At 37.9% G+C, this 27,534-nt stretch overlaps 1 protein-coding gene across 1 annotated transcript in view; it reads left to right on the top strand.

The window, feature by feature from the left end:
• Tjp1 (tight junction protein 1) overlaps positions 1–27,534 on the top strand; it is a 221,932-nt gene that overhangs the window by 182,111 nt on the left and 12,287 nt on the right. Inside the window, exons 10-24 of the mRNA XM_010638208.1 lie at positions 7,444–7,583; positions 7,930–8,035; positions 11,565–11,715; positions 12,873–12,981; positions 14,626–14,845; positions 15,085–15,269; positions 15,373–15,468; positions 18,518–18,600; positions 19,501–19,711; positions 19,993–20,093; positions 23,393–23,743; positions 24,076–24,291; positions 24,931–25,800; positions 25,950–26,047; positions 27,268–27,495. Coding sequence (XP_010636510.1) covers positions 7,444–7,583; positions 7,930–8,035; positions 11,565–11,715; positions 12,873–12,981; positions 14,626–14,845; positions 15,085–15,269; positions 15,373–15,468; positions 18,518–18,600; positions 19,501–19,711; positions 19,993–20,093; positions 23,393–23,743; positions 24,076–24,291; positions 24,931–25,800; positions 25,950–26,047; positions 27,268–27,495 — 3,165 coding nt within the window. The remainder of the gene's footprint in view (positions 1–7,443; positions 7,584–7,929; positions 8,036–11,564; positions 11,716–12,872; positions 12,982–14,625; positions 14,846–15,084; positions 15,270–15,372; positions 15,469–18,517; positions 18,601–19,500; positions 19,712–19,992; positions 20,094–23,392; positions 23,744–24,075; positions 24,292–24,930; positions 25,801–25,949; positions 26,048–27,267; positions 27,496–27,534) is intronic.

Here is a 27,534-nt window from a genome sequence, read left to right as displayed (position 1 = left end):
AATCGAAGAGTTGGTTTTTTGAAAGAATAAATATAATTGATAAACCCTTAGCAAACCTTATCAAAAAAAGGAAAGAAAGGCTCAGATTCATGCAATCAGGAATGAAAAAGGCGAAGTCACAACCGATCCAAAAGAAATCCAGAGGATAATCAATACCTACTTTGAGAACCTGTACTCTAACAAAATGGAAAACACAGAAGAAGTGGACAGATTTCTAGATACTTATGAATCACCAAAGTTGAACGAAGAAGATAAAAACATTTTAAATACCCCATTTACAATCAGTGAAATTAAAAATGTAATTAAAAACTTAACCAACAAAGAAAAGCCCAGGTCCTGATGGATTCACTGCTGAATTTTACAAGACATTTAGAGAAGATCTACTGCCATTGCTCTTCAGACTTTTCAATGAAATTGAAAGGGAAGCAATACTTCCAAATTCATTCCTGGAAGCAAATATCACTTTGATTCCCAAAGCTGGGAAAGATATAACTAAAAAAGAGAACTGCAGGCCAATCTCCTTAATGAATATAGATGCAAAAATCCTCAATAAGATACTAGCAAACAGAATACAGAGGATCATCAAGAAGATTATACAACCTGACTAAGTAGGATTTATTCCAGGGATGCAAGGATGGTTCATACGTAAATCAATAAATGTAATACACTATATTAACAAAGTCAAGGACAAGAACCACATGATCCTCTCAATAGATGCAGAAAAAGCATTTGACAAAATTCAACACCCATTCATGATAAAAACTCTGCAAAAAATTGGAATAGATGGTCTATGTCTCAACTTAGTAAAGGCTATCTATAAAAAACCAACAGCTAATATCATATTAAATGGCCAAAAACTAAAAAGTTTCATGTTAAAATGAGGAACAAGACAAGGATGCCCACTATCACCACTCCTCTTAGATATAGTTCTGGAAACATTAGCCATAGCAGTTAGACAAGAGAAAGAAATTAAAGCAATAAAGATAGGAAAGGAAGAAGTTAAACTGTCATTATTTGCTGATGATATGATACTCTACATTGAAGACCCAAAAAACTCCACCAAAAGACTTCTCAACTTAATAGACACTTTTAGCAGAGTAGCTGGATACAAGGTCAATGCCCAAAACTTAATAGCCTTCTTGTATACAAATAACAGACTCACTGAGAGAGAAATTAGGGGAACAATTCCTTTCACAATAGCACCCAACAAAATGAAGTATCTGGGAATCAATCTAAGAAAAGAAGCAAAAGACCTCTACACTGAAAACTACAGCACTCTGAAAAAAGAGATTGAGGAGGATATAAGAAAATGGAAAGATGTCCCCTGCTCCTAGGTAGGAAGAATCAACATAGTGAAAATGGCCATACTACTAAAAATGCTATACAGATTCAATACAATACTAATTGAAATCCCAACACTGTAATTCACAGAACTAGAAAGAAGAATCCAAAAATTCATTTGGAACCATAAGAGACCTAGAATAGCAATAGCCATCCTAGGCAACAGACACATGGCAGTGGGTGTAACAACTCCCAATTTGAAACTATACTACAAAGCCACTGTGATAAAAACAGCATGGTACTGGCAAAGAAACAGACCTGGGGATCAGTGGAACAGATTGGAAGACACAAAAACAACTCCAGATATGCTCCGCTACCTCATCTTTGACAAAGGAGCTGACCATCCCCACTGGAGGAAAGATAGCCTCTTTAATAAATGGTGTTGGAAAAACTGGATCTCAACCTGCCAAAGGTTAAAACTAGACCCTTATCTTTCACCATGCACTAAATTAAAATCCACATGGATTAAAGATCTAAATATAAAAACAAAAACACTAAACTTGCTGGAAGATAAGTTAGGCAGAACTCTTGAAGACACTGGCATAGGAAAAAACTATGAACAAATCCTCAGTAGCACGGGAACTAGCAGAAAGAATCAACAACTGGGATCTCACCTTATTAAAAAGCTTCTGCACTGCAAAAGAAGCCATCAACAGAACTAAGAGACAACCTACAATGTGGGAAAAACTTTTATCAGCTGCTCCTCAGACAAAGGACTATTATCTAGAATATATAAAGAACTCAGACCAATCAGCACCCGTAAATATAAAGACCCAATTCAAAAATGGGCATCCGAAATGAACAGACATTTCTCAGACAAATAAAAGCAGCAAGTAAATATATGAAAAAATGTTCCACATCACTGGTCATTCGAGAGATGCAGATGAAAACAACACTGAGATTCCATCTCACCCTGCAAAGAATGGCTGCTGTCAAGAAATCACACAATAACAGATGTTGGCGGGGTTGTGGGGAGAAAGGAACCCTTCTCCATTATTGGTGGAAGTGCAGACTGGTGCAACCACTGTGGAAATCAATATGGAGATACTTCAAAGAGCTGGGATTAGCGGTTCCATTTGACCCAGCCATCCCTCTGTTGGGTATCTTTCCAAAAGAATTAAAAGAATCATACCGCAGTGATATATGCGCACCTGTTTATAGTGGCACTGTTTGTAATAGCTAAAGCTTGGAAACAGCCCATCTGCCCATCAGTTGGAAATTGGATAAAGAAGAAGTGGCTTTTCTATAAAATGGAATACTACGCAGCCATAAGGAATGAGAAAGTAGATTCATAGGTAAATGGGTACATTTTGTGGATATACACCTAAGTGAAATAAATAAGTCACACATATGCAAATACCGAATAGTTTCTCCTTTGTGAAAAACTAAAATAGTACTCAAGATCCTAATGGGACAATCAGCAACGTGAAATAGGATGAAAAGGAGCAAAGGTGTAGGGACAGTGAGAAGGATAGGGGAAAGGGAACAAGGGAAAAGGAAAAAAAATATGAGAAAATGTAAAAATGGAATTAAAGTGTTTGAAGGTGGGAAGAGGAAGAGGGTGTGAAGGGAGGGCAGGAACAAGGGGAAAAAATGAGAACCAAGACCTGGCTTGTAAAGGTACAAGATCCCAGTAATGAATGTAACTGTACTGTCTACCTAGAATGTACCAATAGATTCAATTTAAATTAAAAAAAAAAAAATACAGCCTCCTGGGGCCTGCACTCAGTTCAGGTAAGGTGGAAGCAAGACATACTTTTTAAAAACTCCTTGTATCATTCTCTAAACAAAAATCTGTTAAATTCTTTTAAGATGTGGGTGATGAGACTTTACTTTCTATAACATTTGAAACTAAATAAAATGTTGGTTGTAAAAAACCTGGAAGCTCCATGCAGTCTAGTTTTGTTTATATAAAAATTTTTTTTGTTACAAATGTTATTTAAGTTCTGTTTAAAGAAATGATGTAAAACGGACTGTGTCTCTGTGAGAAAAGGCTTTATTTAATTTAATATGTGAGGAAGACTCTCTTGGTGAACCAGCAATCCTGTCCTGTTCTCCTAGATTTCTGAATTATTTTGTATATTTTTTTAACTTAAACATTATTTTAGAGCCTATAGAGTAGAATCTCTCTTCACAGACTTAACTTACTAGTTTCTTATAATTGCCACTGATTTTAGACTAGTTCCATGTATGTAAATTCAATTTTGTTCTAACTTAATAGTCACATTTGTTTATAATGGAGTATTTCAAATGTTTGGAAAAGTAGATTATTTTGTTGTACATAGTACTATAACTCTAGAGCTGCACTTCCCAGTACATAGTCCAGTGATGGAGAACCTTCTAGAACTTTCATTGATAGCCTGCTTTGGCACTTGTACCATAGGTTTGCCACTGTAGCTGTAGTCAGTAGCCGTGTGTGGCTTTTGAGCATTTGAAATGTGGCCAGGCCAAATTGAGGTTTATTTTAAGGGCTAAATACATACTAGATTTTGAAGACTGAGTATACAAAAAGGAATGTAATATACTTCGTTTATGATTTACTAGTTATGAGATTTTAGTTTATTCATTAAAATATATTCATTGATTTTACTTCATTTTATTTAACATGGGTTTTGGAAAATTTTAAATAATACAAGTGATTTGCTATAATTCGATTAAACAGCATGCTCTACATCTTCATGTATTATTGAATACTGCTTCCATCTTTTGGTAGATAATGGAAATGCATGTAAAAGAGCAGTAATTGTCCAAATAGTGAGTGAATGAAAAATTTAATAGAATATGACTTCTACTTTTGCTTTTAAGTTTATAATAAGTATCAAATGAGAGTCAGGTGATAGTGAAGTATAAAAAGTAGCTAAAGATAAAATTACTAGCAGAAGTTTGTGATACACAAAACAATCGCCTTAATTCCACAGCTAGTAATAATTTAGTTAAAATAATTATATTTGATTATAAGTTAGATGCCAAGATGATAATGTCGGTCACATTTTAAATTTTGGAAATTGTTTAGTTATAGGAAAAAAATGGGAATTGTTTTTGTCTTTTTGAATAGTTCAAATTGTGCATGTTATAGAGCAATAGAAATCTATACAGCCATTAAATTGTATAGTTCTATAATCTTTTTTTTGTATAGTTCTTTAATCTTATTTTCTGCATTTATATCATTTGGAATCTTTAATGAAAAGGATATGTAGTACTATTTTGCATTGCCCTTTAGAATCAGAGGAGGTTAGTATAATTGGTTTAAAAACTTCATTGTATATTTCTTTATATTTTGCTAATTGTGATATTTTATTTATGTGATGGCTAAAATTTTTTATCTTTTAATGACTTTTGTAGCTCATTGTTTGAGCTAGAAAATATGCTTTGATTTTCTTACAAGATTGTTTTCATATATGCTGCTCAAATACATATTTGAAAAGTATAACACACCCTCACAGGGGCCAGGAATGTAGCTCAGTGGTGCAGTGCCTGCCTGGCAAGGGCAAGCAAGGCTCTGAGTTTGATTCCAGGTACCAAAAAACAAAAACAAAAACAAAAAAACCCAAAAACAAGAATATACCCGTTCAGAATAGCTAAATAATATGGGAAGATAGAAGATGTGAAAAATGCTTATTGTTTTACCACTTAAGGAAGAAAACAGGTGAAGAAACTTTATCGTTGTAGGAGACTGCTAATAGCAGTAAGAAAACCAAAAGTCTTTGGACTTTGCTTATACAGTAAAATCTTTTTTTTAACCTTATAAGTAATGTATAACATATTCTTGTAAAAATTGAAGTCATGGAGATAAATTTAAAATTCCTCTTGGCTACTCTTTTGCCTACTTTTCCCTCTTACCCCTTTCTCAGACAATCCCCATTACCTGTTTAATTGTGTGAAAGTGCATCTGTGTAGGCATATAAGGGGAATTTAAATTCCTAAATGGTGTCACACTTCTGTAAGTTGAGTGTCTTTATATTTTGCATTAGACTTCTTATATCTGTGCATACAGTTCTGTGTGTCATAACTTCAATATTAACATTTTTCATCTTCAGTTATAAAAACTGTGCATTTTAGAACAAGTATCATGGATCAAACTCAAAACTCCATTTCATCTACAATTTTGTTGTTTGAGATGGAGTCTTGCTATGTTGCCCATGCTGGACTCAGACTTCTGGGCTCAAGTGGTCATTCCATCTCAGCCTTCAGGGCAGCTGGGAGTGTAGGCTTGCACCACCCTGCCCAGTTTCTGCTTTTAACAGATTAGCATCATAGGTAGAGCTTGAGATTTTTTTTTAATCATTAAAAAGACTAAAGACCAGTCTGTAATTATTCCCCAGCTGGCTTATTTCAATTTAATGGTACAGGGTAAACATCTTTCCAGTTTAATCTTTTGTTTAAAAAGCAAACCAAACCTTTCCAGAGCTGGAGACATAACTCATTTTTAGTATGCTTGACTTAATGTGCACAAGATTCCAGGTTTGCACTCCCTACCACAAACAAAACAACCCCCAAAACCTACTCTCCCTATTAGAAGTATTTTGATTGTAGGATTTTGCCTGTGCAGACAATGTTGTAGTACCCATCTGTTTTGTTTTAGGATTTTTTTGTTGTCTTTTTTTCTCTTGGTACTGGGGATTGAACTCAGGACCTTGAGCTTTCTAGGCAGATAGTGGTACCACCAATCTAACCCCTGGCCCTTTGTTTTTGATTTCATGTATTAGCACTTTTCTGTCTTTTTTTTTTTTTTTAAGCAAGTTTGCAGTACATAATGTTTACATTCTTAGGGAATAGGTACATGTACTTAACATATCTTAATTCTTTTTATTTCCCTTCCCATTTGTAAAAGATGCACATCTCTATTTCCTGTGGCCATTTATTTTCTTAATCTATTCTGAGGATTTCTTATCTAAGAGATTTATGTGAAATTTAAGTTTATGTGTCTGATTTTTTGTTTAACATTGTAGTCTCAAAGTGCATCCGTTTTTCTACAGATGCCTCAGATTTACTCTGCTTTAGGCAGAGTAGTTACTCTGGTGTGTATAAGCACCATATCACATTTTCTTCCTCCCCTCATCTGTTGGTGTACATAGAGGCCAGTTCCAAGATGAGCTGTTACGAGCTGTGCTGGTGCAAATGTGGGTGTGCATTTATTATTGCAGTGCGTTGTCTTGGACTCCTTTGGAAAGATACCTACGGGAAGAATAACTAGGTCAAATGAAATTTCTATTTTTGTGTTTTGAAGCATTTCCATACTGATTTCTATACTGGTGTTACCAGTCTACACTCGCACCAACAATGTTGAAGGTTTTCCCACAGCCTCGCCAGCATTTGTTATTTTATTCATTTATGCTCTTGATAACCATTCTTTCTGGAGTAAGATGGAATCCCTGTGTTGTTTCATTTTGCATTTCTCTTTTGACCAGAGATGTTGACATTTTTTTCCATGTGTTTTTTAGCCATTTATACTTCTGAGGAAGTGTCTGTTCATTTCAGTTGCCTAGTTATTGACTGGGTCTTTTATTTGGGGGAGGGGTCTGACTTTTTGGATTTAAAAAAAAAATCTTTATAAATTCTAGATCTTAGTTCTCTGTCAGAAGAGTAGCTGTCAAAAACTTGTTCCTATTCTATAGATTGTCTCTGCTCAGTTGGATGTTTCCTTTGCTCTACAGTAGTTTTTTAATTTGATATGATCCCATTTGTTGGCTCTTGTACAATTGGGGTGGTGTTTAGAGAGTCTTTTCCTCTGCCATTGTCTTTTCTACTTTTGTTTTTGTTTTTTTGTTTTGTTTTGTTTTTTTGAGACACGGTTTCATTATGTAGTTGAGACTGACCTGGAACTCACTGTATAGCCCAGGCTGGTCTGGAACTCACAGCAATCCTCCTGCCTTAGCCTCTGGAGTGCTGGAATTATAGGTGTGTGCCACCACACCCAGCTCTTTCATATTATTATTTTTTCTTTCATATTATTTTGATAACTGCTAGAATAAAATCCTTGTCAAGGTTTTTGAAGTTGTCTTACCTTCTCTTTGTGCTGTTTTCCACAATTAATTTTCAGAATCATTCTTACAGTCTTTAATTTTTTTATTTTTAAAACTTTTTTATTTTAATATTATATAGTCTTCGGAGCAGAGAGGAAGAAAGAATTTCCAAGCCTGGGGCTATCTCCACTCCTGTAAAGCATATAGATGATCACACCCCCAAAATAGTAGAAGAAGTTACAGTTGAAAAAAATGAGAAGCAAACACCCACCCTCCCAGGTAAGCATAACAATATCCTAAGATCCAAAAACATTTGCTGTCAGACTAATTGTCTCCTTTATTTTTCTTCTGTGTAAGAAAATAGATTTTTCAGACCCTACTAACTGGAGCTGTGGTGCCCATGTAACAGGCATACTTATTACACAGACTTTGGAATTTATAACTATAAAGTGTACTCTGATACATACAGTATATGTGATCCTTATCAGGTTTCAACCCATTTTTACTGATGAATCATACATATATTCTGTGAAATTTTTAGTTTGGTTATTTCATTTGTTGCTTACATTTTTATACCATATTTTTATAAAGTGCATACTGCACAGTTTGAATTTTCTTTTTTTAGAACCAAAACCTGTGTATGCTCAAGTTGGACAACCAGATGTGGATTTACCTGTCAGTCCTTCTGATGGTGTCCTACCTAACTCAACTCATGAAGATGGGATTCTTCGGTAATGCAGTTTTAAAGTTGGATTGACGTCTTTATCCATTATTCAGCATTGGCTAGAGTGAGAATTTAATTGCAAACCATATTGCATATACTTTTTAAAATGACACATAATGCTGTGATTAGGTTATTTCCTTTTTTATTTAGCAATTTCCTGATAGATTCACTTAGAGTTTAGGGAAAAGTGGAGGAACTTTGTGGATGTTGTGTTTCCTATATGTCAGTAATTACAAAAATCTTGTTTTCTCTTCAGACTTCAGGATCTCTACAGGCTGACATCCTTTAAATAAAGAAATAAATAAATATTTCCTAATCTCAGCATTGTTGACAGAACTTCCATAAGCTTTCTAATTCCCTAGCATTTTATTATAAATGTTTCTCAGTCTCAGAACTGGCGACCTTTGGGCAGATACCCGTTTATCGGGAGGTGTTTTCCTAGGCATTTTGACATATTTAGTAGCACCACTGACCACTAGATGCCAGTAGCACATACCCAGTTCTGGCGACCAAAATTCCTGAATGTTTCCAGAGGGGAAGTAACCCCTGGTTGAAAAGCTGTTCTAGATTCTAATTAGCAACTGAAAGAGTAAATTTTTATATTCTGCACATTTTATTATCTTGTATTTATACTTGGTGTAATTGAGATATAAATATTTTAAGCAAATTTCAAACTTAAGATGAGCAAATTAGATTTTGTTGCCTCTGTGGTAAAAGGGAAATGATAAGAAAATTAGTAAATTCCCTGAAATTGGCTAGGTCACTCTCATTCATTGATTTTCTTTCTTTCTCTTGTTGTGTCTCTCTGTCTTCTCTCCCTCCCTCCTCTCCTCTCTCTCCCTCCCTCTCCCCCTCTCCATCTGTCTGTCTCTCTCTGTCTCTGCCCCCCTTTTTGCCTCCCCCCACACTCTCTTTCTTCTTGCTGTACAATTCAGGCTGTCCTTCACGTTACTGTATAGCCCAAGCTGGCCTTGACCTCAGAGTGATCCTCCTGCCTCTTCCTCCACAGTGCTGGGATTACAGGAGTGTGACCCCATCTCCAGCTTTCTCATTCATTTTCTGTACTAAGGAAGATTTGAGTTGTTAGCTAGAAAGAGGGAAAAAAAATGTCAGAAGTAAGTGGTTTCTTAGTTACTGTCTTATAGCTGAGGCACAATAGCCAACACCCACAATTTAAAGGAGGAGGTTTTGCTTTGGCTCCCATTTGTAAAGGTTTCAGTCCAGAGCTGGCTGGCCCCAAGGCAGGGTAGAATGGCAGAAGAAAATGAACTCATGGCAGTGGAGGCAGGAAGGAGGCAGCAATAAGCAACAGAGTAGGAGGAATATGCATGTCCTTGTGGGCACAGCCACAGTGACCCACGTCTTCCCACTAGGCTTCACCTCCCAGCCTCACACAGCTGTAAATCCTGTATCGTACCCAGGCTCCAGTCACCTCCCAAAGCCCCACCCATGAACATTTGAGGCTTTTGGGGGACATCTAGGTCTAAACTGTAATAGGTGGGTACCCCACAAGTTTAAAATTTTACATGTTTAATATTAGATTGCTGATAATTTGTTCTAGTCCATAGAAGTCATAGTCCTCTTATTTTTTCTTACGTGGGAATTACTTGAACGCTCTTATACATCTTTAAGATTTAGGAAACTTTAATAAGATTTTGGAGATCTGCTCCCTGAGCCCAAATACCAAAGAGGATTTGAAGATGCATGTAGGGTTAGTAGTTGAGCCAAGAAAAGTTTGATATTTCATCCAAATCCAGTGAGTAGATTTGAGGAAAAGGGGATCTGCATTTTGCAATTGCATGTAGTTGATACAGTGCATGTAGAGGACAAAATGCCAGTCAGGTAAGGGATATGACACTGGTTCAGAGGTGCGGGCTGGAAACTGTCCTAACGGTGGTTCTGAAAATCAGATTTTATTCAAGGATGCTGACTGCACTCAGCCAGTTTGACTTTTTGAGGCATTCCAGATTGATCAAGGTTAGAGGAGGATTTCCAAGGTCCTAAGATCTAAGAACTTTGAAGAAGTATTTCAAAGAACTCTTATAGCACAGGTTTAGCAGAGGAGTATTAGAGAATCCCTTTGACTTTTGAAAAAGTAGGATGCCATCATAACCAAAGCACAAAGACTATCAGTGACGAGCTGACACTGTAATCGTTTCAGGGAGGGAGGGAGGATAGTGTCAGCCTTAGCAATGAATGATCTAAAGTACAGGCTCTTTTGTGTCTAGGCAGTGATAGTTCAGGTTAAAAAAAAAGAAGCCAGATCAAAGGTTAATATTTTATAAGTTCTGTAAGCTGATGATTTTTAACTAGTTGGTTCAAGGGGCTAGAAACCTTTCCTCCTTCAACTTATTCATTCATTTGATTTGTGATTTTTATTTATTTTCTGTTGGCTTTTAATAATTTGATTATTGGTGGATTAAGAAGAGGGGGACTTTTTATTTTTTTCAACACATATCAGAATAGTGAATATGGGTAAAGTAGTATGACTTCTTGATGAGGAAAGTAGATAGTTATGAGAGCCTAGAAGGGAAATGTAAAGGATAATTTGTTGTTAAGATCTGTTTCTGTTCATCTAAGTATCCTTTAGTACTTAACCTCAGGATGTTACAGAGTAGTGTGCTCTGATAGTAGGAATATGCCTACATTTGTTTCTCCTCATTCTCTAACAAAAAAGGAGCAGAGTTTGAATATGGGGTGACTCCACAAAAGCTGAATGATTATGAGATTTCTATTTTAAAGTTCAAAGGGGCAGCCAAGTAATCTCATGGCTCTGATCTACTAAGAGCCCACCATCTGCAAAGTTTAAACATCTGTCTATCAGATGTAGAGATTATAAGACACAGAACTTGATTCTGGCTCTCTATTATTAGTGAAATTAGTTAATTTGTGCTTCTGTTTTTACCTTTATAAAATGAAGCTTTTCAATGATCCAGCAGTAAACAACGCAGTGAATTGGGGTAGAAAAAAACAGAAGTTCTTTTAGCAAAATTAGGAAAATAACGTATTTACCTAATGCTTTGTTTTCGGTACTGGGAATTGTACTGAGCTCCATCTGCAGCACTCTTTCTCTCTCTCTCCCTCTCTCTGTCTGTCTCTCTGGCCCCCTCCCCCCTCACTCTCCCTCTCACCTCCCTCCCTCTCATCTCCTCCACCCCTCCCTCTCCTTTTTTGAGGCCAGGTCTTGCTAAGTTGCCCACATGGGGTTCACACTTGCTTCTCCTCTCTCAGCCTCCCAAAGGGCTGGGATTACAAGTGTGTGCTACTATGTCCCTTCCAAGACTGAGAGTAAGGAAAGCATTGTTTTATAAGGAAGTTTTATAAATTAATTATGCAAAGCTGTTCTTATATAATAAATGCTATTAAATCTAATTTTGGATTCTAATAGTTTTGTTATTTAAGAAATTAATGGCTTCTGGTAGATTTTAGAAATGATATTCTTTGTTCCATTCTGAATATATTTTCATTGTAGCAGTTTGTAATAACCTTTTCAGTGTACTCTTAACTGTCTCACGTGAAATAATCTGTTTTAACAGGCCCAGCATGAAGTTGGTAAAATTCAGAAAAGGAGATAGTGTGGGTTTGCGGCTGGCTGGTGGAAATGATGTTGGAATATTTGTAGCTGGTGTTCTAGAAGACAGCCCGGCAGCCAAAGAAGGTTTAGAGGAAGGCGATCAGATTCTCAGGGTATGTCAAATTATGTAGATTTGAAAGTGCATGGATCTGTACAAAAGCATCAAATATAACAGACATTCTGTGTGTAGTCTCTTGAACCAGTTAAGTATCCACCAGGTCTAACTGGTGCTGGACTGGCCACTTCCCATTGCTGCATTTGCTATGGTTTACTGCAGCGTATTCTGTTACTACACAGCGTGATATTTCATTTTAGTCACTGGTGTTCATAGAACTTACAAGAATATGAGTCTCAGATCTAAATATTCTGAGTGGCAGACACTGTTGCAGGCCACAGCCTGCCAGTGAGCAACATCGGGTATTCCTCTCCCAGGAAAGTAGTCTTTGTAGCAGTCCTCATAGCCTCTAGGACCTTCTTTACCCCCAGATAATGGCTCAGGAACAAGATGGAATTTATTTCAGGCAAAGAGGTAATCTGGCCTGGCTTAGATGCATCGTACCCCCAAGAAAAAGCATCAGTTATAAAAGTCAGGAAAGCCTGGATTAGATGCAGTCACAAAGGGATGGTCTCCCATCTCCTCCTCTCTCTCACCCCACCCCCATCACCCAAGATGGAAGGGAGAAAACCCACCTGGACTCCTTAGTTACTGGTGACATTTTGACACTTAGGAGCTTCTCTTTTAAGTAGATACTGACTTGGCAGACTTGGAACCTGTGTTACAAAGTTGCTGTTACAGGGATGCCAAAATCATACTGTCTTTTTTTTTTTTATTCCATTTCCTTTTGATTGATTGGTACTGGGGATTGAATTTGGGTTCTTATGCTTGCGAAGCGGGTGGTGGTGGAACCACTGAGCTAAATCCCCGGCCCTCCTTTTGATTTTTCAGCAACTAGAACATGGGGTTGTATTGCACATTCATAGAATTTGAATTTAAATAATTTAAAATTTTAAACCTAGAGATTTCACAGTATTATGTCTTTTTGGTCTAAATTGGTTAGATTTTGCAACAGATGAACTTTTAAATTTTTGCTTTCACTTTATTTACTTGGTTTCTGATTAATTTAAATGAAAACGTTATTTTCTCCAAAGTATAATAAAATTTTCATTTTAAAGATAATATTTTAAAAATTGGCTAGACACTGAGAATAATTCCTATTTTTATATTCTTAAACAATCATAACTAATTTCATGAAATCTCTTATTTTAATAGGTAAACAATGTAGATTTCACAAATATCATAAGAGAAGAAGCTGTTCTTTTCTTGCTTGACCTCCCTAAAGGAGAAGAAGTGACCATTTTGGCTCAGAAGAAGAAAGATGGTGAGATACTGCCAGTAAATAAACCTGTATTTTAAGGATTAGAGAGGGATTTATTCAGGGGTTTTGGGTTGTTACCGTTCTTTTTGTTTTTGCTTTGTGTCGTTGTTTGCGTTTTTGTGGCATTGTCCTGCCATGTAGCCTGGGCTGGCCTTGAGCGCACTGTGTAGGCTGCTCAGGCTGCCTTGAAAAGTCAATCGTCCTGCCTCAGCCTGAGCGCTGGGAGAATGAACATGTGCCACCACACCCAGCAAGGTTGGTTCCGTTTATTAAACTGAATGCCTCAAAGCTGAGTGATGAATTTGTTAATCTCAGACTTTACGTACTTTTCATTTAGGAGCACACAGTCTTACATTATGTTCATTAGCAGAGCCCAGTAGGACCAGGCTTTGTGACATTCTAACTTAAGTAAAATGCCAGCCAACCCTTTCCAAGCCAGAAAATTTCAGTGGCTACCAGACCCATGTACACGTATATATATCAGCAGCTTCCAAAGTTTTACAGTTGTTTTCAAGCAATACTTTCACATGATTGTTAGCAGTATTCCAAAAATTACCTACTTTTATCTGGTGAAGCAAATATGCTTGTTATTTAGAATTTCTCAGTCTTGGCACTGTTTTGGGCCAAATAATTGCATGTGTTAGGACCTGTCGCATGTGTTGTAGGAGACAGAGTAGTGACAGCAAGCCTCTGCCTAGCGCAATCAGTGGTAACAGCCAGCCTGCTGCGGCACATGTACCTTAGATTTGCCCTGCTGATAGGCAGTAAGTCCCCACTTACAACATTTGAGTTGTGAACTGTCACAAAGGCAAATGGACCTGGCATTCTGAACACTCGTGGATGGGAACGAATTGTGGTGGGAGTAGCTCACATGTCTCTGGATGTTGTCACTGTTGTCTGTGCACTCGCTGTGCACTGCGGTAGTGTGCAGTACAGTGCATTACTCAGTCTGAGCCCATGGTGTCTGGAAGCGCGTCAAAGGTGTGTAAGGCTCGCTTCACCAGACCACAAACAGATCCAACTTACAGATGCTCTCCCAGAGTGGAACTTATTTGTTAGTCGGAGACTCAGTGTATGGCAGCATTTCTAGCCTCTAACCTGCTAGATGAGTACTGGTAGCACACCTCTTCACTCTCATCAGCTCACAGTTGGAACAAGCGAAAATTCTTCAGTTACTAGTCATTGTCCACTATGGGAAGGGGCAGAACTGCCTTCATTTGAAAACCACTGGTTTAGAATATGGATGTATCTTTAATGTTTACACATGAATTAGATAATATAAAATAGCAAACCTGTGTGGCTTTGAACAAATTACTTCCTGTTTTTCTGCATCAGTTTCCTCATGTGCAAAGGAGTCCCTAGGAGTTCCCAACTCATGCAGTATTGGTGATGAATACATGAGATGAAATACTTCACACAGCGCTAATACATACTGAGAACTCTGTTGGTTTTGGTGATGTCAGTTTATCAACCGTACCTTCATACACTGTCGTCTTTTCAGATTAATTTCTTACCCCATTAAGAATTGATAATGTTGGGCCAGGGATGTAGCTCAATGGCACTGCGCCTGCCTTGCAAGTGCAAGGTCCTGATTCGATCCCCAATACCCACCCCCAAATGCTAATGTGTGATTGTTTTTATACCTAGTTTATCGTCGCATTGTGGAATCAGATGTAGGAGATTCTTTCTATATTCGAACCCATTTTGAATATGAAAAAGAATCTCCGTATGGACTGAGTTTCAACAAAGGAGAGGTATTCCGCGTGGTAGATACTTTGTACAATGGAAAACTGGGATCTTGGCTTGCTATTCGAATTGGCAAAAACCATAAGGAGGTAGAACGAGGCATCATCCCTAATAAGAACAGGTATGAATATTTGGATACTTCTCATAGAATGAATTAAGTAGATTATGATAGAATTCAGTTACGTTGGAAATTTTGGTTATGTAAAAAATTACTTTGCATTGTATTTACTAAACCTATAACTTAATTATACAAATAAAATAATTTTATTATAATTATTCAGATTTAAACTACCTGTAAACTTCTGTCCCGTATTTCATTGAGGGGCTTTTTCCATTTGGTTTTTATCATCTCTTGCACAGAGCCGAGCAGTTAGCCAGTGTTCAGTACACACTTCCAAAGACAGCAGGAGGAGACCGTGCAGACTTTTGGAGATTCCGAGGTCTTCGCAGCTCCAAGAGGAATCTTCGAAAAAGCAGAGAAGATTTATCAGCACAGCCAGTTCAAACAAAGTTTCCAGCTTATGAAAGGGTTGTTCTTCGAGAAGGTAGTTTTATTTTCTGTAGATGAACCTAATATATTTTCATATTATTATGCTTAAGAAAGCAAAAGAATGAAGCCCATTGTTATTCATTTTAATTTCCTCCCAGCTGGTTTCCTGAGGCCTGTAACCATCTTTGGACCAATAGCTGATGTTGCCAGAGAAAAGCTGGCAAGAGAAGAACCAGACATATATCAGATTGCAAGTAAGTAGCTAGCCTCAAGACAGACTCTTGATGAGTTTGAGGGGATTTCTTTATCAGTCACCTCCTCAAGAAGGGTGGATCTGACCCATTTATTAAATAAAAATAGGACTGTAAGCAATTTATAGTTTACCCTATTCTAAATTTAGAGGGAAACCTCAACAATGGTGCCCTTATTTTACCAATTCCCTTAAATAAGAATAACCTCCATTTATGAAATTTGTGGCTTTGTATGAAAACTGCTAAGCACATGGTCTTGTATAATCCCCACAGTAACAGCATGAGGTAAGAACTAAAATATGCACCAGGGAGCCGTAGGGTGTTGTGGTTGGTATTGCTACAGTCTCTTCAGTCTGGAATTTCCTTGTGACACCCCATGGCTTGGAGTGCCAGAACTAACCTTTGATCCTCACCCTCTCGTTGGCTCTAGTCCAGTGCTTTTTAATCATTAATCTGGTAGAAATACTCAGATATGTAAAATGGGGTAATAAAGCATGATTAATGCTGTCAGTTGTTACTACAGACATTTATAGTAAGAAGGTATTAAATGTAAATACTGAGGCAGCAGTGCTTTCTATGCCTAATGCCTTTTTTTGCTTGTAGATCTTTGTTTTACTAGCTTGAATATTGTATTAGTTTAAGTATGCAAATTTAATTATAGTCACTTTGGCTTGCTTTAAATTATATGTGAAAACTTGGGAAAATGTAGATTAATTTTTACATATATCATCATGGCCCTAAATCTTATCTAATTATATTTTCTTCTAGCCTTTTATAAGTATATTTTTGCAAAATTGTTTGTATTTTTTAGTTTATATCTTTTTTTCTTTAATAGAAACATTTTCATGTTACTGTCTACCCTTCAGTCTGTGGTTTGATTAGCCATTCTTTTGTATAGTTTGTTTCAAATTTGCATTTTACTATGATGAAGGATATAGATGTCTGTCCATGTTTTTCTTGTTTATTTATATTTGCCTTATCTCCCAAGGGATTTACATCCTTGAGACTACAAAGAATAATGCTTTTCTCATATAATTACTTTCTTAGACAAGATTTCCAAAATAGGAAAGAGTGTACCATAGGATATGAATATTTTCTGTCTTGTGGATTTGTGTAATTGTTAAGGATTTCCAGAGGATTGAGCCAAGATGTTTTGTTGTTCTGACTAGTATTATATAATGAAGCCCTGATTAACATTTTTAGATTACAAAGAATCAGAACATTGCCCCTTTTTTAACATTGCTTTTCATTAGATTGGTAATGAAGTCAAATGAGAACACTGTGTTTTCCTAATAATCAGGAGATTGGTAATAGGTTAATGATAGTAAAACTTGAACTAATTAGAAAATGCTTACTTGTTTGCCCATTCATCTTCATTTTTCCAAAAGAAATCTTTTTGTAATTATTTATATATAACATTTCACTTGAAGAGGTTTGTGGTGACCACATTCATAATCAAATTTAGGGTTTTTAAACATGGGAAAAAGTTTTAAAAGTGTGAAGACTTATAAAGCTCAATTGTGGGGTTTAATAGGGCAACTGAATTGGATTTACTTCATGGCTAGGCAATTTTAAAAGGGGTTCGGGTGGCTTAGTTATGTATCCTCTTTGAATCTAGTGAGACACTTTTGAATTAAGGATGAATAGTATTTTCTTCATCCCAGACTCCCAGTTGATCTCTCTGTAGTTCTCATGTCCACAGACTTGTAATTCTGCCCTGCTTGCCCCTGCAGCCTTGCCTCATGGCAGTCTCATTCTCTGAACTACTCACTTGCTCCTTGGATGACTGACTTGTCCTTCCAAACCTCTGCTTTCATCTCATCTGAAACACCATAGCTCTTCCTTTCCTTTCAAACTTTCTCTTGTGACCATAGTCACAAATATTGCTGTACCTTGTTAGCGAAGAACTTTATATAAATTGGCCTTCTGCATTCGTTTGGAAATCAGCCCCACACTGGTTTTGGCATATTATACACTAGTGGGAAAGAATAGGTTGCCGAGATGAAGCCATGGACTGTCTCACAAGTACAGATTTATAGCTTCCCAACTTTCCTGTACTCCTGATGTAACAGAATCTCCAACCCAGAACACCCCAGGCCATTTGCCATCTTGTTGCTGTTCATGGCTTAGGGACCTGCTACGGTGCTGAACTCCTGAGCCCACACTGGCATGGGAGGGCAGGGCATGCAGGACTCAGCACAGAAGTAGCGTCCTTAGCTAATCTGTGCCATTCAAATAACAGCATCTTCACTGCATGTGACAGTGTGGAAAATGGTGAGAAGTGACACACTGCTTAACGTGTTTTGAGCCATAGGCAAAAGAGAAAATACACATTCCTATGTATGTGTTTATGACTATTTTTGTAATTAATTTCTTCCAAGATATTAAAGTAGTTAGGAAAATGTTGGGAAAAAAGTATAAATATTAAGTTTACATATTTATACTAAACATAGTTTAGTATAAATTTTACTTTCCTGATTTTAATAGGTGCAAACTCATCAATAGTATATTTTTGAAATCTTCATCTCATTTTCCTATGAAGGAATTGGCATATTTGATAATTTCTCTTGACTAGGTGGAAGTATTAAATTAGTTTTTAACTCAGGTTCGACTTACAAATTGATTCTGTTTAAAAATCTTAATATGTTCATTGTGGAATTTTGCATTAATAGTAATTTATTTTTGAAAATACTGCATCAAAATATTGTCTTGATTACTGAGGCTCTTTGGGAATGCTCCTTTAATTATGTCTCCAGAGCAAGTGTCTTACCTTGCCTGCTTTTCTTCTAACCCAGTGGTTCTTAGCAGAGCTGGGAGGGAGTTGGAGTGGATGCTGTGCCCACCGCAGACTTTCAGTCCTGTCTAGAGACGTTTCTGCTTCTCAGCAGGGGGTGAGGAGGGCCTGAGAACGTTGGGTTACCCCTGCTAGCTGACCTGTCGAGGAGGGAGAGCATACTCTCAAACAGGCTGGTGTATCAGTAGTGCAGTGATTGAGAAACTTCGTTGTAACCAATGGAAATATGTTTTGTCTTTGTCCTGACTTTGTGAATAGAAAGTGAACCCCGTGATGCTGGAACTGACCAACGTAGCTCTGGCATTATTCGCCTTCATACAATAAAGCAAATAATAGATCAAGTAAGTTATTACAAGGGGACCTATTTCATTATACCCTGTAATGGTTTTGTTTTTGAGTGGGAAGGGGTTGGATTAATTCAGAGGTGGAAGGTAATTTTCCTAAGATTATTTGTGATAGTTTGTAAGAAAATTAAGCCCTTATTAAAAGGCATTAATTATGGTCAGGAGTTTGTGTTTAGTTGGTTGTTTTTTGTTTTTGTTTTTTTATTTTGTTTTGTTTTTGTGGTACCAGGGATCGAACCTGACCTTGTGCTTGTGAGGCAGGCAGCGGCACCACTGAGCTAAATCCCTGGCTCTATTATCAGTTTTAAGGAAATAGTTATTACAAATATCAAAAGATGATCCTTTGTTACTACAGGCAAGTGTCTGACCAGGCTTGGTGTTGTATGTAATCCCAGCTCTTGGGAGGCTGAGACAGGAGGATCCTTGTGAGTTTGAAGCCAGCCTAGGCTACCTAGTGAGTTCAAGGCCAACCTGAACTATGTAGTGAGACCTGTCTCCAAAAAACAAACAAAAAGAAGCATCTGATGTTCAGATGCAGTTAACAGAGTATATAACATCAGTACAATTCAAGGTGCACTTACACTGTAGGGAATATCCAGAATATTAAATCATTACACGTTTTGACTCTGAGCACACATGATACTTGCAGCCCACACATATTGGAGGCAATTCTTTAAAATATGCTGATTAAAAATCTTTTTAAGTTTAAACCAGGCTAGAAATTATATTGAATTAACTTCTGATTACAGATGTTTTAAACATGTGCTCCCAAGACATACTAGAATGCAGAGGTCTGTTACAACTGAAGTGGAGGATGGGCTGTGGTTTTTTTTCTGAAGATGGTGATTTTGATTGATGATGTCTCATATCTTTGTATATGTTTTTCTTTGTCTCCAGGACAAACATGCTTTATTAGATGTAACACCAAATGCAGTTGATCGTCTTAATTATGCCCAATGGTACCCAATTGTTGTGTTCCTTAACCCAGATTCTAAGCAAGGTGTGAAAACAATGAGAATGAGATTATGTCCAGAATCTCGGAAAAGTGCTAGGAAACTATATGAACGATCTCATAAGCTTCGTAAAAATAATCACCATCTTTTTACAAGTAAGTATACAAGGGTTTCTTTCACTTTAAAGTGTGTAGTAGGCAACGATACATGGGCAAAACATTATTTTGGTACTAAATGTTCAAGTACTGAAATGTATATTACCTTAGCTAGGATAGCTTCGTATTATATTAATGGGGAAAGAAAATGTACAATACTCAAATAGAAATTTCAGATGTTCTGTCTTGGAGTAGCGCCTTTTTAATAGATAGGAAATGTTGAATGAGTTTGACTTTTGACAATGTTCTAACCACGAACCATACTGTTCATTTATTTTCAGCTACAATTAACTTAAATTCAATGAATGATGGTTGGTATGGGGCACTGAAAGAAGCAATCCAACAACAACAAAACCAGCTGGTATGGGTTTCTGAGGGAAAGGTAAGAAAGTTTTAATTTTTTTTTTTTGATCCATTCAACAAATAATATAACTAGTCAAAAATGCCTTTTGAGTTACCATTGTTTTCCTGCTGGATTACGCTAATAGAGTAATTTTGGGTAAGTTAGCTTTTATTATCTGTATAAAGGGGTTATAAAAGTTGTATTCAGTGGTATGAGATTTTTATACTTCCTCACCCGGTTGAATTACCACTCCATTGGGATTCTCTCTTAAAGAATTTTCACATTATAATGAAAAATAATTCTGACTCTGCCCCTATCTGATCAAGGAAAGACAGCTTTGAACCTGGCTGCAGTTTGTTCCTCTGAAAATCAGGATTTGAAAGGTCTAAATGTTTCTTTTCCTTAGTAACTTGAGCCAGGCCCCACTTGCTCTGAGGGAGAGTGGAAAGTGGAAAATAGGCCCAGCGTCCTCCCTGAGGAGTGTCATGGTAGCCATGAGCATGTTAAAGGCGCTGATAAGTCTTATGAGTGAAAAAGCCTATGTAGGTATTTCCTCATAGCTTTACCCCTTCTTACAGCATGTTGTGAAATATTGAACAAAGAATAGATTTTCTCAGACTTTGTATTTTGATTTTATATACAGTACACCCAAATAGCCAGCCAACCCAAATAACTACTTTCTCTTATCAGCCTGGTTTTATAGCAATCTTTGATAGGAAAGGTGTGTTTATTTACTTATTTTATTTTTGGAGATTGAATTGTTTTTTCAAAGTACACTGTTGAAGGAACCTTTGTTTTTGATGTCTTTTATCTTCCTCAGATCATTATGGTGTTAAAAATATGAGATTTAGTTGTCAGGATAGATTGAGAATAGCTCTGACTTTTTGTTTGTTTGTTTTGCCTTCTGTATTTCTTTGTTGATTTGGTTTTTGTTGTGTTTTGCCCCTGCATGGCCCCTGCTTTCCTCTGCCTGGCTGTTGATACAGATGCTATGGCAGTGCATGTTGCATGCTTGCGACTGTGTGCCCTTTATCCAGAAACAAGGCCTGTGCAAGCAGAGATGTTAAATGTTTACATCTAGAGGTAGTATCACTGTTCTCATGGATAGTAAAGCATCAGAAACCATGATTTTTCTCATCATGTACCATTATGGACCGTGCAGAAGAGGGAAGACTATTTTGAATAACTTACATGTCAGCTGGGGCACTTGAGAGGATAATCACAGTGGGGAACAACACCACACGACTATAGAGCAACATACTAATTTTTACTTTTGTGGCATTGATTTAAAAAGTTGTTTTTTTGTTTGTGTGTGTGTGTGTGGTACCAGGGATCAAACTCGGGTCCTTGTGCTCAAAAGGCAGGCAGTGGAACTACTGAGCCAAATCTCCAGACCAAAAAAGATTGTTTTCCTCATACTGTCTTCTGTGAACTACACAATTTTGTTAGTATCCTTTGTCAGGTAGAACATTAATAGCAAAGCCATTAATCTTTCCCAAAAAACATCAAAGTATACATGTCTACCTGAAATTTGGGTTTTTTTTTTTAACACAAATCATTTTATAATTTCTCTTTGTGATATTATTGTGTATTTTTTTGCCTGGTTTAAAAAAAAAGGTCTAACTCCCCAGCCTTTTTATGTGAGGAAAAATAGGTCATAGGAAGAATAGGTTGCTGCATTTTGTAAATCAGAAGGAGTTGTTACAACTTAAATCAAGCTTAATTTGTCTTCTATCCCTTCCATTGAAGAATATTTTGTTAGAATAAATAATTAGTAAAGTAAAAGCAAATAATTTGACAGACTTTCCTGTTGGACCTAATTGGTAGGAAGAGAGCTTCTTTTTGCAAGATCTGACACAGTTGTATGTTCCTTACAGAATCAAGAAATGTCATCTGGACCGTTCTTAACATACAGATAACAGTTTTTTCTTTATGCAAAACAACTATAGTTTGTTCTTGCTTCTGCATTTCAGACCAGGTGCAGAAACTAGATGGATTGGTGAATTCCAAGTTACTCTTCCCATGTCTTAAACAGTTCCCTGGCAAGTTAAAGATTAGAGTCGATAATAAGAATTCTCTTCTTCAGCACCCAGTACAGCACTTAGAAGCCAAGCCAGTGAGACCTCAGTTGGAGAGATTTTACTCTAACAAGGCAGAGCCATGGGATTCTTTCTCTCCTTAGCCTGGCAGGTGCTCTGATGGGGGGAAAAAACAAAAACCAACCCATGGGAAGCCTGACATATGCTGGTCTTTCTTTTTCGGGAAGGCAGTGTTCAGAGTCAGGCTCTTACAGAGCCAAGCATAGAACTTCTTGGAAAGCTCTACTCAGGCAGCTCGATTCCCAAGACTATGTTCCTGGCACAGCAGCCCTGCAGATTCACACCAAGCCTGCTCAAGTTTATAACAGTGCCTCTTCCTGGAGAACCAGAGTCTTACATAGGTCATGCAGTCCATGCTGAAATGGAAGAAAAACTTTCTGATTTTGCAGTTCCAGATTCTTCGGCTCTCATGCCTAACTGGGCACATTATCTAGGGAAGATCTTTAGGGACTGTTCTGTTTAATCTGGAGACTGGTGTCAAATTAGTGTCCTGTGACAGCTTGTTGATTTCAGTTCCATAGTTCCCATTCCCTCATAGTTCTTTCTGATCTGCTCAGAAGCCAGTCAGTGTAGATAATTAGAAACTAACTCAGTCCTTAACTATTTGCACAAGAGAAATGTAACTGCATTTCTCCCTTTTCTTCCATTGGATATTGCTTCTGTGAAAAGTAGGAAAAATTCTTAATTGAATGAGGCAAACCACATTTAAGTGATCATTTTCTGTTGAACTTCATAAAAGCTTTATGAGCCAAATACAACTTCTTAAAAGTTGTTTTCTAAGTATAAATGAATTACCTCTTACTCAGCTTGAACTGTGGGGCTGTTTCCATAGTGATTCTCACGTGCACTGTTCTGTTAGTGTGCCGCTGTTTGTGTGAACTTGGTTTGGTAGCATTCTCCTTCTTCACCTTGCTTTGGGCTGAAAAGCTAGTGACTGGGTTTTATAAATGTGAGTCATGCCAGACTCCTTCACTGTCTTCTGGGTCTGGGCCCTGGAGTCCAGCTCGTCCTGGCTAGCCAGCCAGGGCTGCATTCTTCAAGCCCTTCAGACCTCACAGAATGCTATGTGTGTCTGCATGCGTGCTTGTACAATCTTCTTGACAGTTCCTCACCAGAATTTTCACAAAATCGATATGATTTTTCCAAAGAAAAATATCCTTTCAATCTCCCTTGTAAAATACAGGCCATCTCTTACAGAACTACTGAATAAAATTTTTAATTTACTTTTATTTGACCCAGGCGGATGGTGCTACAAGTGATGACCTTGATTTGCATGATGATCGTCTATCCTACCTGTCAGCTCCAGGTAGTGAATACTCAATGTATAGCACGGACAGTAGACACACTTCTGACTATGAAGACACAGATACAGAAGGCGGGGCCTACACTGATCAAGAACTAGATGAAACTCTTAATGATGAGGTTGGGACTCCACCGGAGTCTGCCATTACACGGTCCTCTGAGCCCGTAAGAGAGGACTCCTCTGGGATGCATCATGAAAACCAAACATATCCTTCTTACTCACCACAGGCTCAGCCACAAGCTATGCATAGAATAGACTCCCCTGGATTTAAGACAGCCTCTCAACAGGTAAGCAGCAAGCATTCAACGTTTTGCAGTTAGAGGTGTATTATTAAATTTTAGAATGTGGTGATTGCGTTAAAGAATATATTTTGTCCTTTCTTCAGATTAAGGCGAATCTTTAATCTCAGTTTGAGAGTGCCAAGGACTTTAAATCTTGTGTGTTCATCTTACACAGCAATATACTGGATTTTTCAAAGATAAAATTTACATGAGGTCATAGTGTAACATTGTTAAGTCAGCACACTTAAAAATGTATATCTGCCAATCACTATAAATTGAAGTGGGAAGGTAGCAGTAAATAGAAACACTCTATTTAAAATATTTTAAACACTTCACAGAAAGCAGAAGCCTCATCTCCAGTCCCTTACCTTTCGCCTGAAACAAACCCAGCATCATCAACCTCTGCAGTTAATCATAATGTAACTTTAACTAATGTCAGACTGGAGGAGCCCGCCCCAGCTCCTTCCGCCTCTCACTCACCACAAGCTGAGGCAGCTCACATAGTGCTAAGAGACCAGGAGCCACCATTGTCGTCGCATGTAGATCCAGCAAAGGTATCTGTGCCGCAGCATTGCACTACTGTGTTGCTCTTCATCAATCTAGCACATGATCATTGTTGCTTTGCCCTTTAAGTTTTCCTTTTGCTTTTTTACTGTGGCCTTCAACACTTCAGTGCTAAATCAGTACAAATCATTTCAGTTTTGTAGTTTGCATGGCTTCCAGTGTACTGATTATTTGAGAACAGGCCTTTTAATTAAGATTTGTGCTTAATATTTTAATTTTAATTTTAGTTTTTATTTTTTCCAGAATTCCTTAATAGGCAGTTGAGATCCATCATAAACATTTCTATGCTTCTATAAATTCTGGAGTTTATAGATTTTCTTTATGATTTTAATTTTCAGTGTCAAAATCAAGTGGAATCAGCGCATTAATTCTCTACTAAATTTAATAATTATCTTTAACTCACTTTTCATTTAGAATATGCTAAAACATAAAAGCCTCTAACTGCACTATAAATTTTGAGCTTTCATTTAAAGTGGCTTTTTTCACTAATCTTGTCTGTCCTGGTAATAAATGGTAGAACACACTATTTTCATATATTAAAATCATAGTTTAATATTAGTGGTAGTCTAGTAAAACATACTAGAGTTAAAGTTAAGTCTTTGTTCTTACACATGAATCTTTTTATACAGGTATATAGAAAGGACCCATATCCTGAGGAAATGAGACAAAATCATGTTTTAAAACAACCAGCTGTTGGTCACCCAGGGCAGAGGCCAGACAGAGAGCCAAATCTGACCTACGAACCCCAGCTTTCATATGTAGAGAAACAACCCAGCAGAGACCTCGAGCAGCCCACGTACAGGTATGATTCCTCAGGCTATACAGACCAGCTTTCTCGGAACTATGACCATCGTCTTCGATACGAAGATCGAATCCCTACGTATGAGGAACAGTGGTCATATTATGATGACAAACAGTCCTACCAGCCTCGGCCTTCTTTTGATAATCAGCATTCTCGAGACATCGACTCCAGGCAGCATCCTGAAGAGTCCTCAGAGCGAGGGTATTTCCCACGTTTTGAAGAGTCTGTTTCTCTCCCTTATGACACAAGACCACGCTATGAACAACCACCTAGAACCTCTACTCTGCGACACGAGGAGCAGCTAACTTCTGGATATGATGTGCATAGCAGGTTCAGACCGGAAGCACAACCTTTTCCTTCAGCAGGTCCTAAGTCATCTGAACCCAAGCAGTATTTTGACCAGAACCCACGGAATTATGAGCAAGTACCATCACAAGGGTTCACCTCCAAAGGAGGCCATTATGAGCCTCTCCATGGTGCTGCAGTTGTCCCTCCTCTGGTACCTTCCTCTCAACATAAGCCAGAAGTTCTGCCTCCAGCTACCAAACCACTGCCTCCCCCTCCAACTCTAACTGAAGAAGAGGAGGATCCAGCGATGAAACCACAGTCTGTGCTGACCAGAGTTAAAATGTTTGAAAACAAAAGGTCCGCTTCACTGGAGAACAAGAAGGATGTGAACGACACTGCCAGCTTCAAGGTAAATATGCCTGGTGTCTTTACTGTCCTGGATCTGCGGGCATACTAGGTGAAGAGCAGTTCGGAGTACATCTCAGTTCTTCCCTTCCCCTAAAATGAAGGCACTGTGTAATTTTCTGTTCCTTGGACATCTCTGTCTGTCTCCTGCAGCCTCCAGAAGTAGCATCTAAGCCTCCAGGTGCTGCCATCACTGGTCCTAAAACCACTCCTCAGAGCCAATTCAGTGAACATGACAAAACTCTTTACAGGTGGGTTTGCTCGTGGCGTTTGTGTGTAGAATTGAGCAGGAATTTACCCTTTTGTGAGAAGGCCTTTTATTGTATGAGTAGAGAAGTGTGAAAAGGAGGAGAGGATCTTACTTTCTTCCCATAAAAAACAACTCTCCTAATTAAGACACCGGTACTTGGAAAAAATAAAGAGGTTTAATAGAGTGTCTGTAATAAATGATTGTTATACCTGCAGTAAACAGATCTTTTGAAAAGAGAGCTGTTCCTAGCAGATGATTAAAATAAAAATTTTGAAGCCTTATAGTTTAATTTGCATTATGTTTTTCTGTTTTAAAAGTGCTTACAGACTCAGTTTGTGGGGTGAAGATCCCCGTTCATTCTAGTATGAATCAGTAAAAGTGACCCTTCAGTGAATGTGCGTCATGTTCTTGCCATTGTGGTAATAACCACACCAACACAGTATATTTTGAAGAGAGGTGCTAAGGCCAAGAGGTGATGGAGCTGGAGAGAAGCCTGGCTCACCACTCCTCACTCCGTGCTCTTAACCACAGTTGCATCCTGCTAAGTGACGAGACTGTGTTAGGGTACAGCTCTCGTATCTAACATTCTTTACTTATTGCATGTACGTTTGCACTTGGAATAGGTGGGAACTGCCCCAGCATATTAATTTCCTTAATGACTTTCTTCCCTATGTGCTCTCTGTACCTACTGGAATTTTGAACAAATAGGACTGTTAGTTCATTTGAGACTAGATTAAAGTTCTTCTAAAAATTCTTCTTTAAAGTTGTTAAAGTTTGTTACTGTTGCTGACACCTATAAGTATACTCTGAGCAGTTCCCCACTGTCTTGGTTACATTGCCCTCCTTTTCCCTGATTAACTGCTTCCAACCTTCTGTTGGATCCCTTAAACAGGTAATTAAATGAATTTACCGAGTTGCCATGCTGGACCCTAGAGCCAGAGGAGGCTGCCTCTCAGTGCACTTCCTGCGGTTTGGAATGTCCATTTTCTTTTTTTGCGGGGGCAGGGACCAGGGATTGAGCTCGGGACCTTGTGCTTGTGAAGCAGGCAGTGGAACCACTGAGCTAAATCCCTGGACCTGGAATGTCCATGTTAATGTTTGCCTGCTCAGCTCCTGAGTGATCACAGTCAGTGCAGGAATCAAGATATGATTTAGATGCTGTGTTTTCTTTGCAAAACTAATACATGAAAGTTGTTTCATTTGTCACTCTTTGCCCGTCAGAATCCCTGAGCCTCAGAAACCTCAGCCAAAGCCTCCTGAAGATATTGTTCGTTCAAATCATTATGATCCGGAGGAAGATGAAGAGTATTACCGAAAACAGCTCTCATACTTTGACCGAAGAAGTTTTGAGAACAAGCCTCCTGCACACATTCCTACCAGCCATCTCTCAGAGCCCGCCAAGCCAATTCAGTCTCAGAATCAACCAAATTTTTCTAGTTATTCTGCAAAGTAAGTTATTTCACCTAAGGCCTGCTTTGTGTAAAAATG

Source organism: Fukomys damarensis, unplaced genomic scaffold (assembly GCF_012274545.1).
Source record: "Fukomys damarensis isolate Sample0158 unplaced genomic scaffold, DMR_v1.0_HiC HiC_scaffold_7, whole genome shotgun sequence".
Taxonomy (NCBI): Eukaryota; Metazoa; Chordata; class Mammalia; order Rodentia; family Bathyergidae; genus Fukomys; species Fukomys damarensis.
Note: the sequence above shows the minus strand (reverse complement) of the source record. Positions and strands in the feature narration are given on the sequence as shown.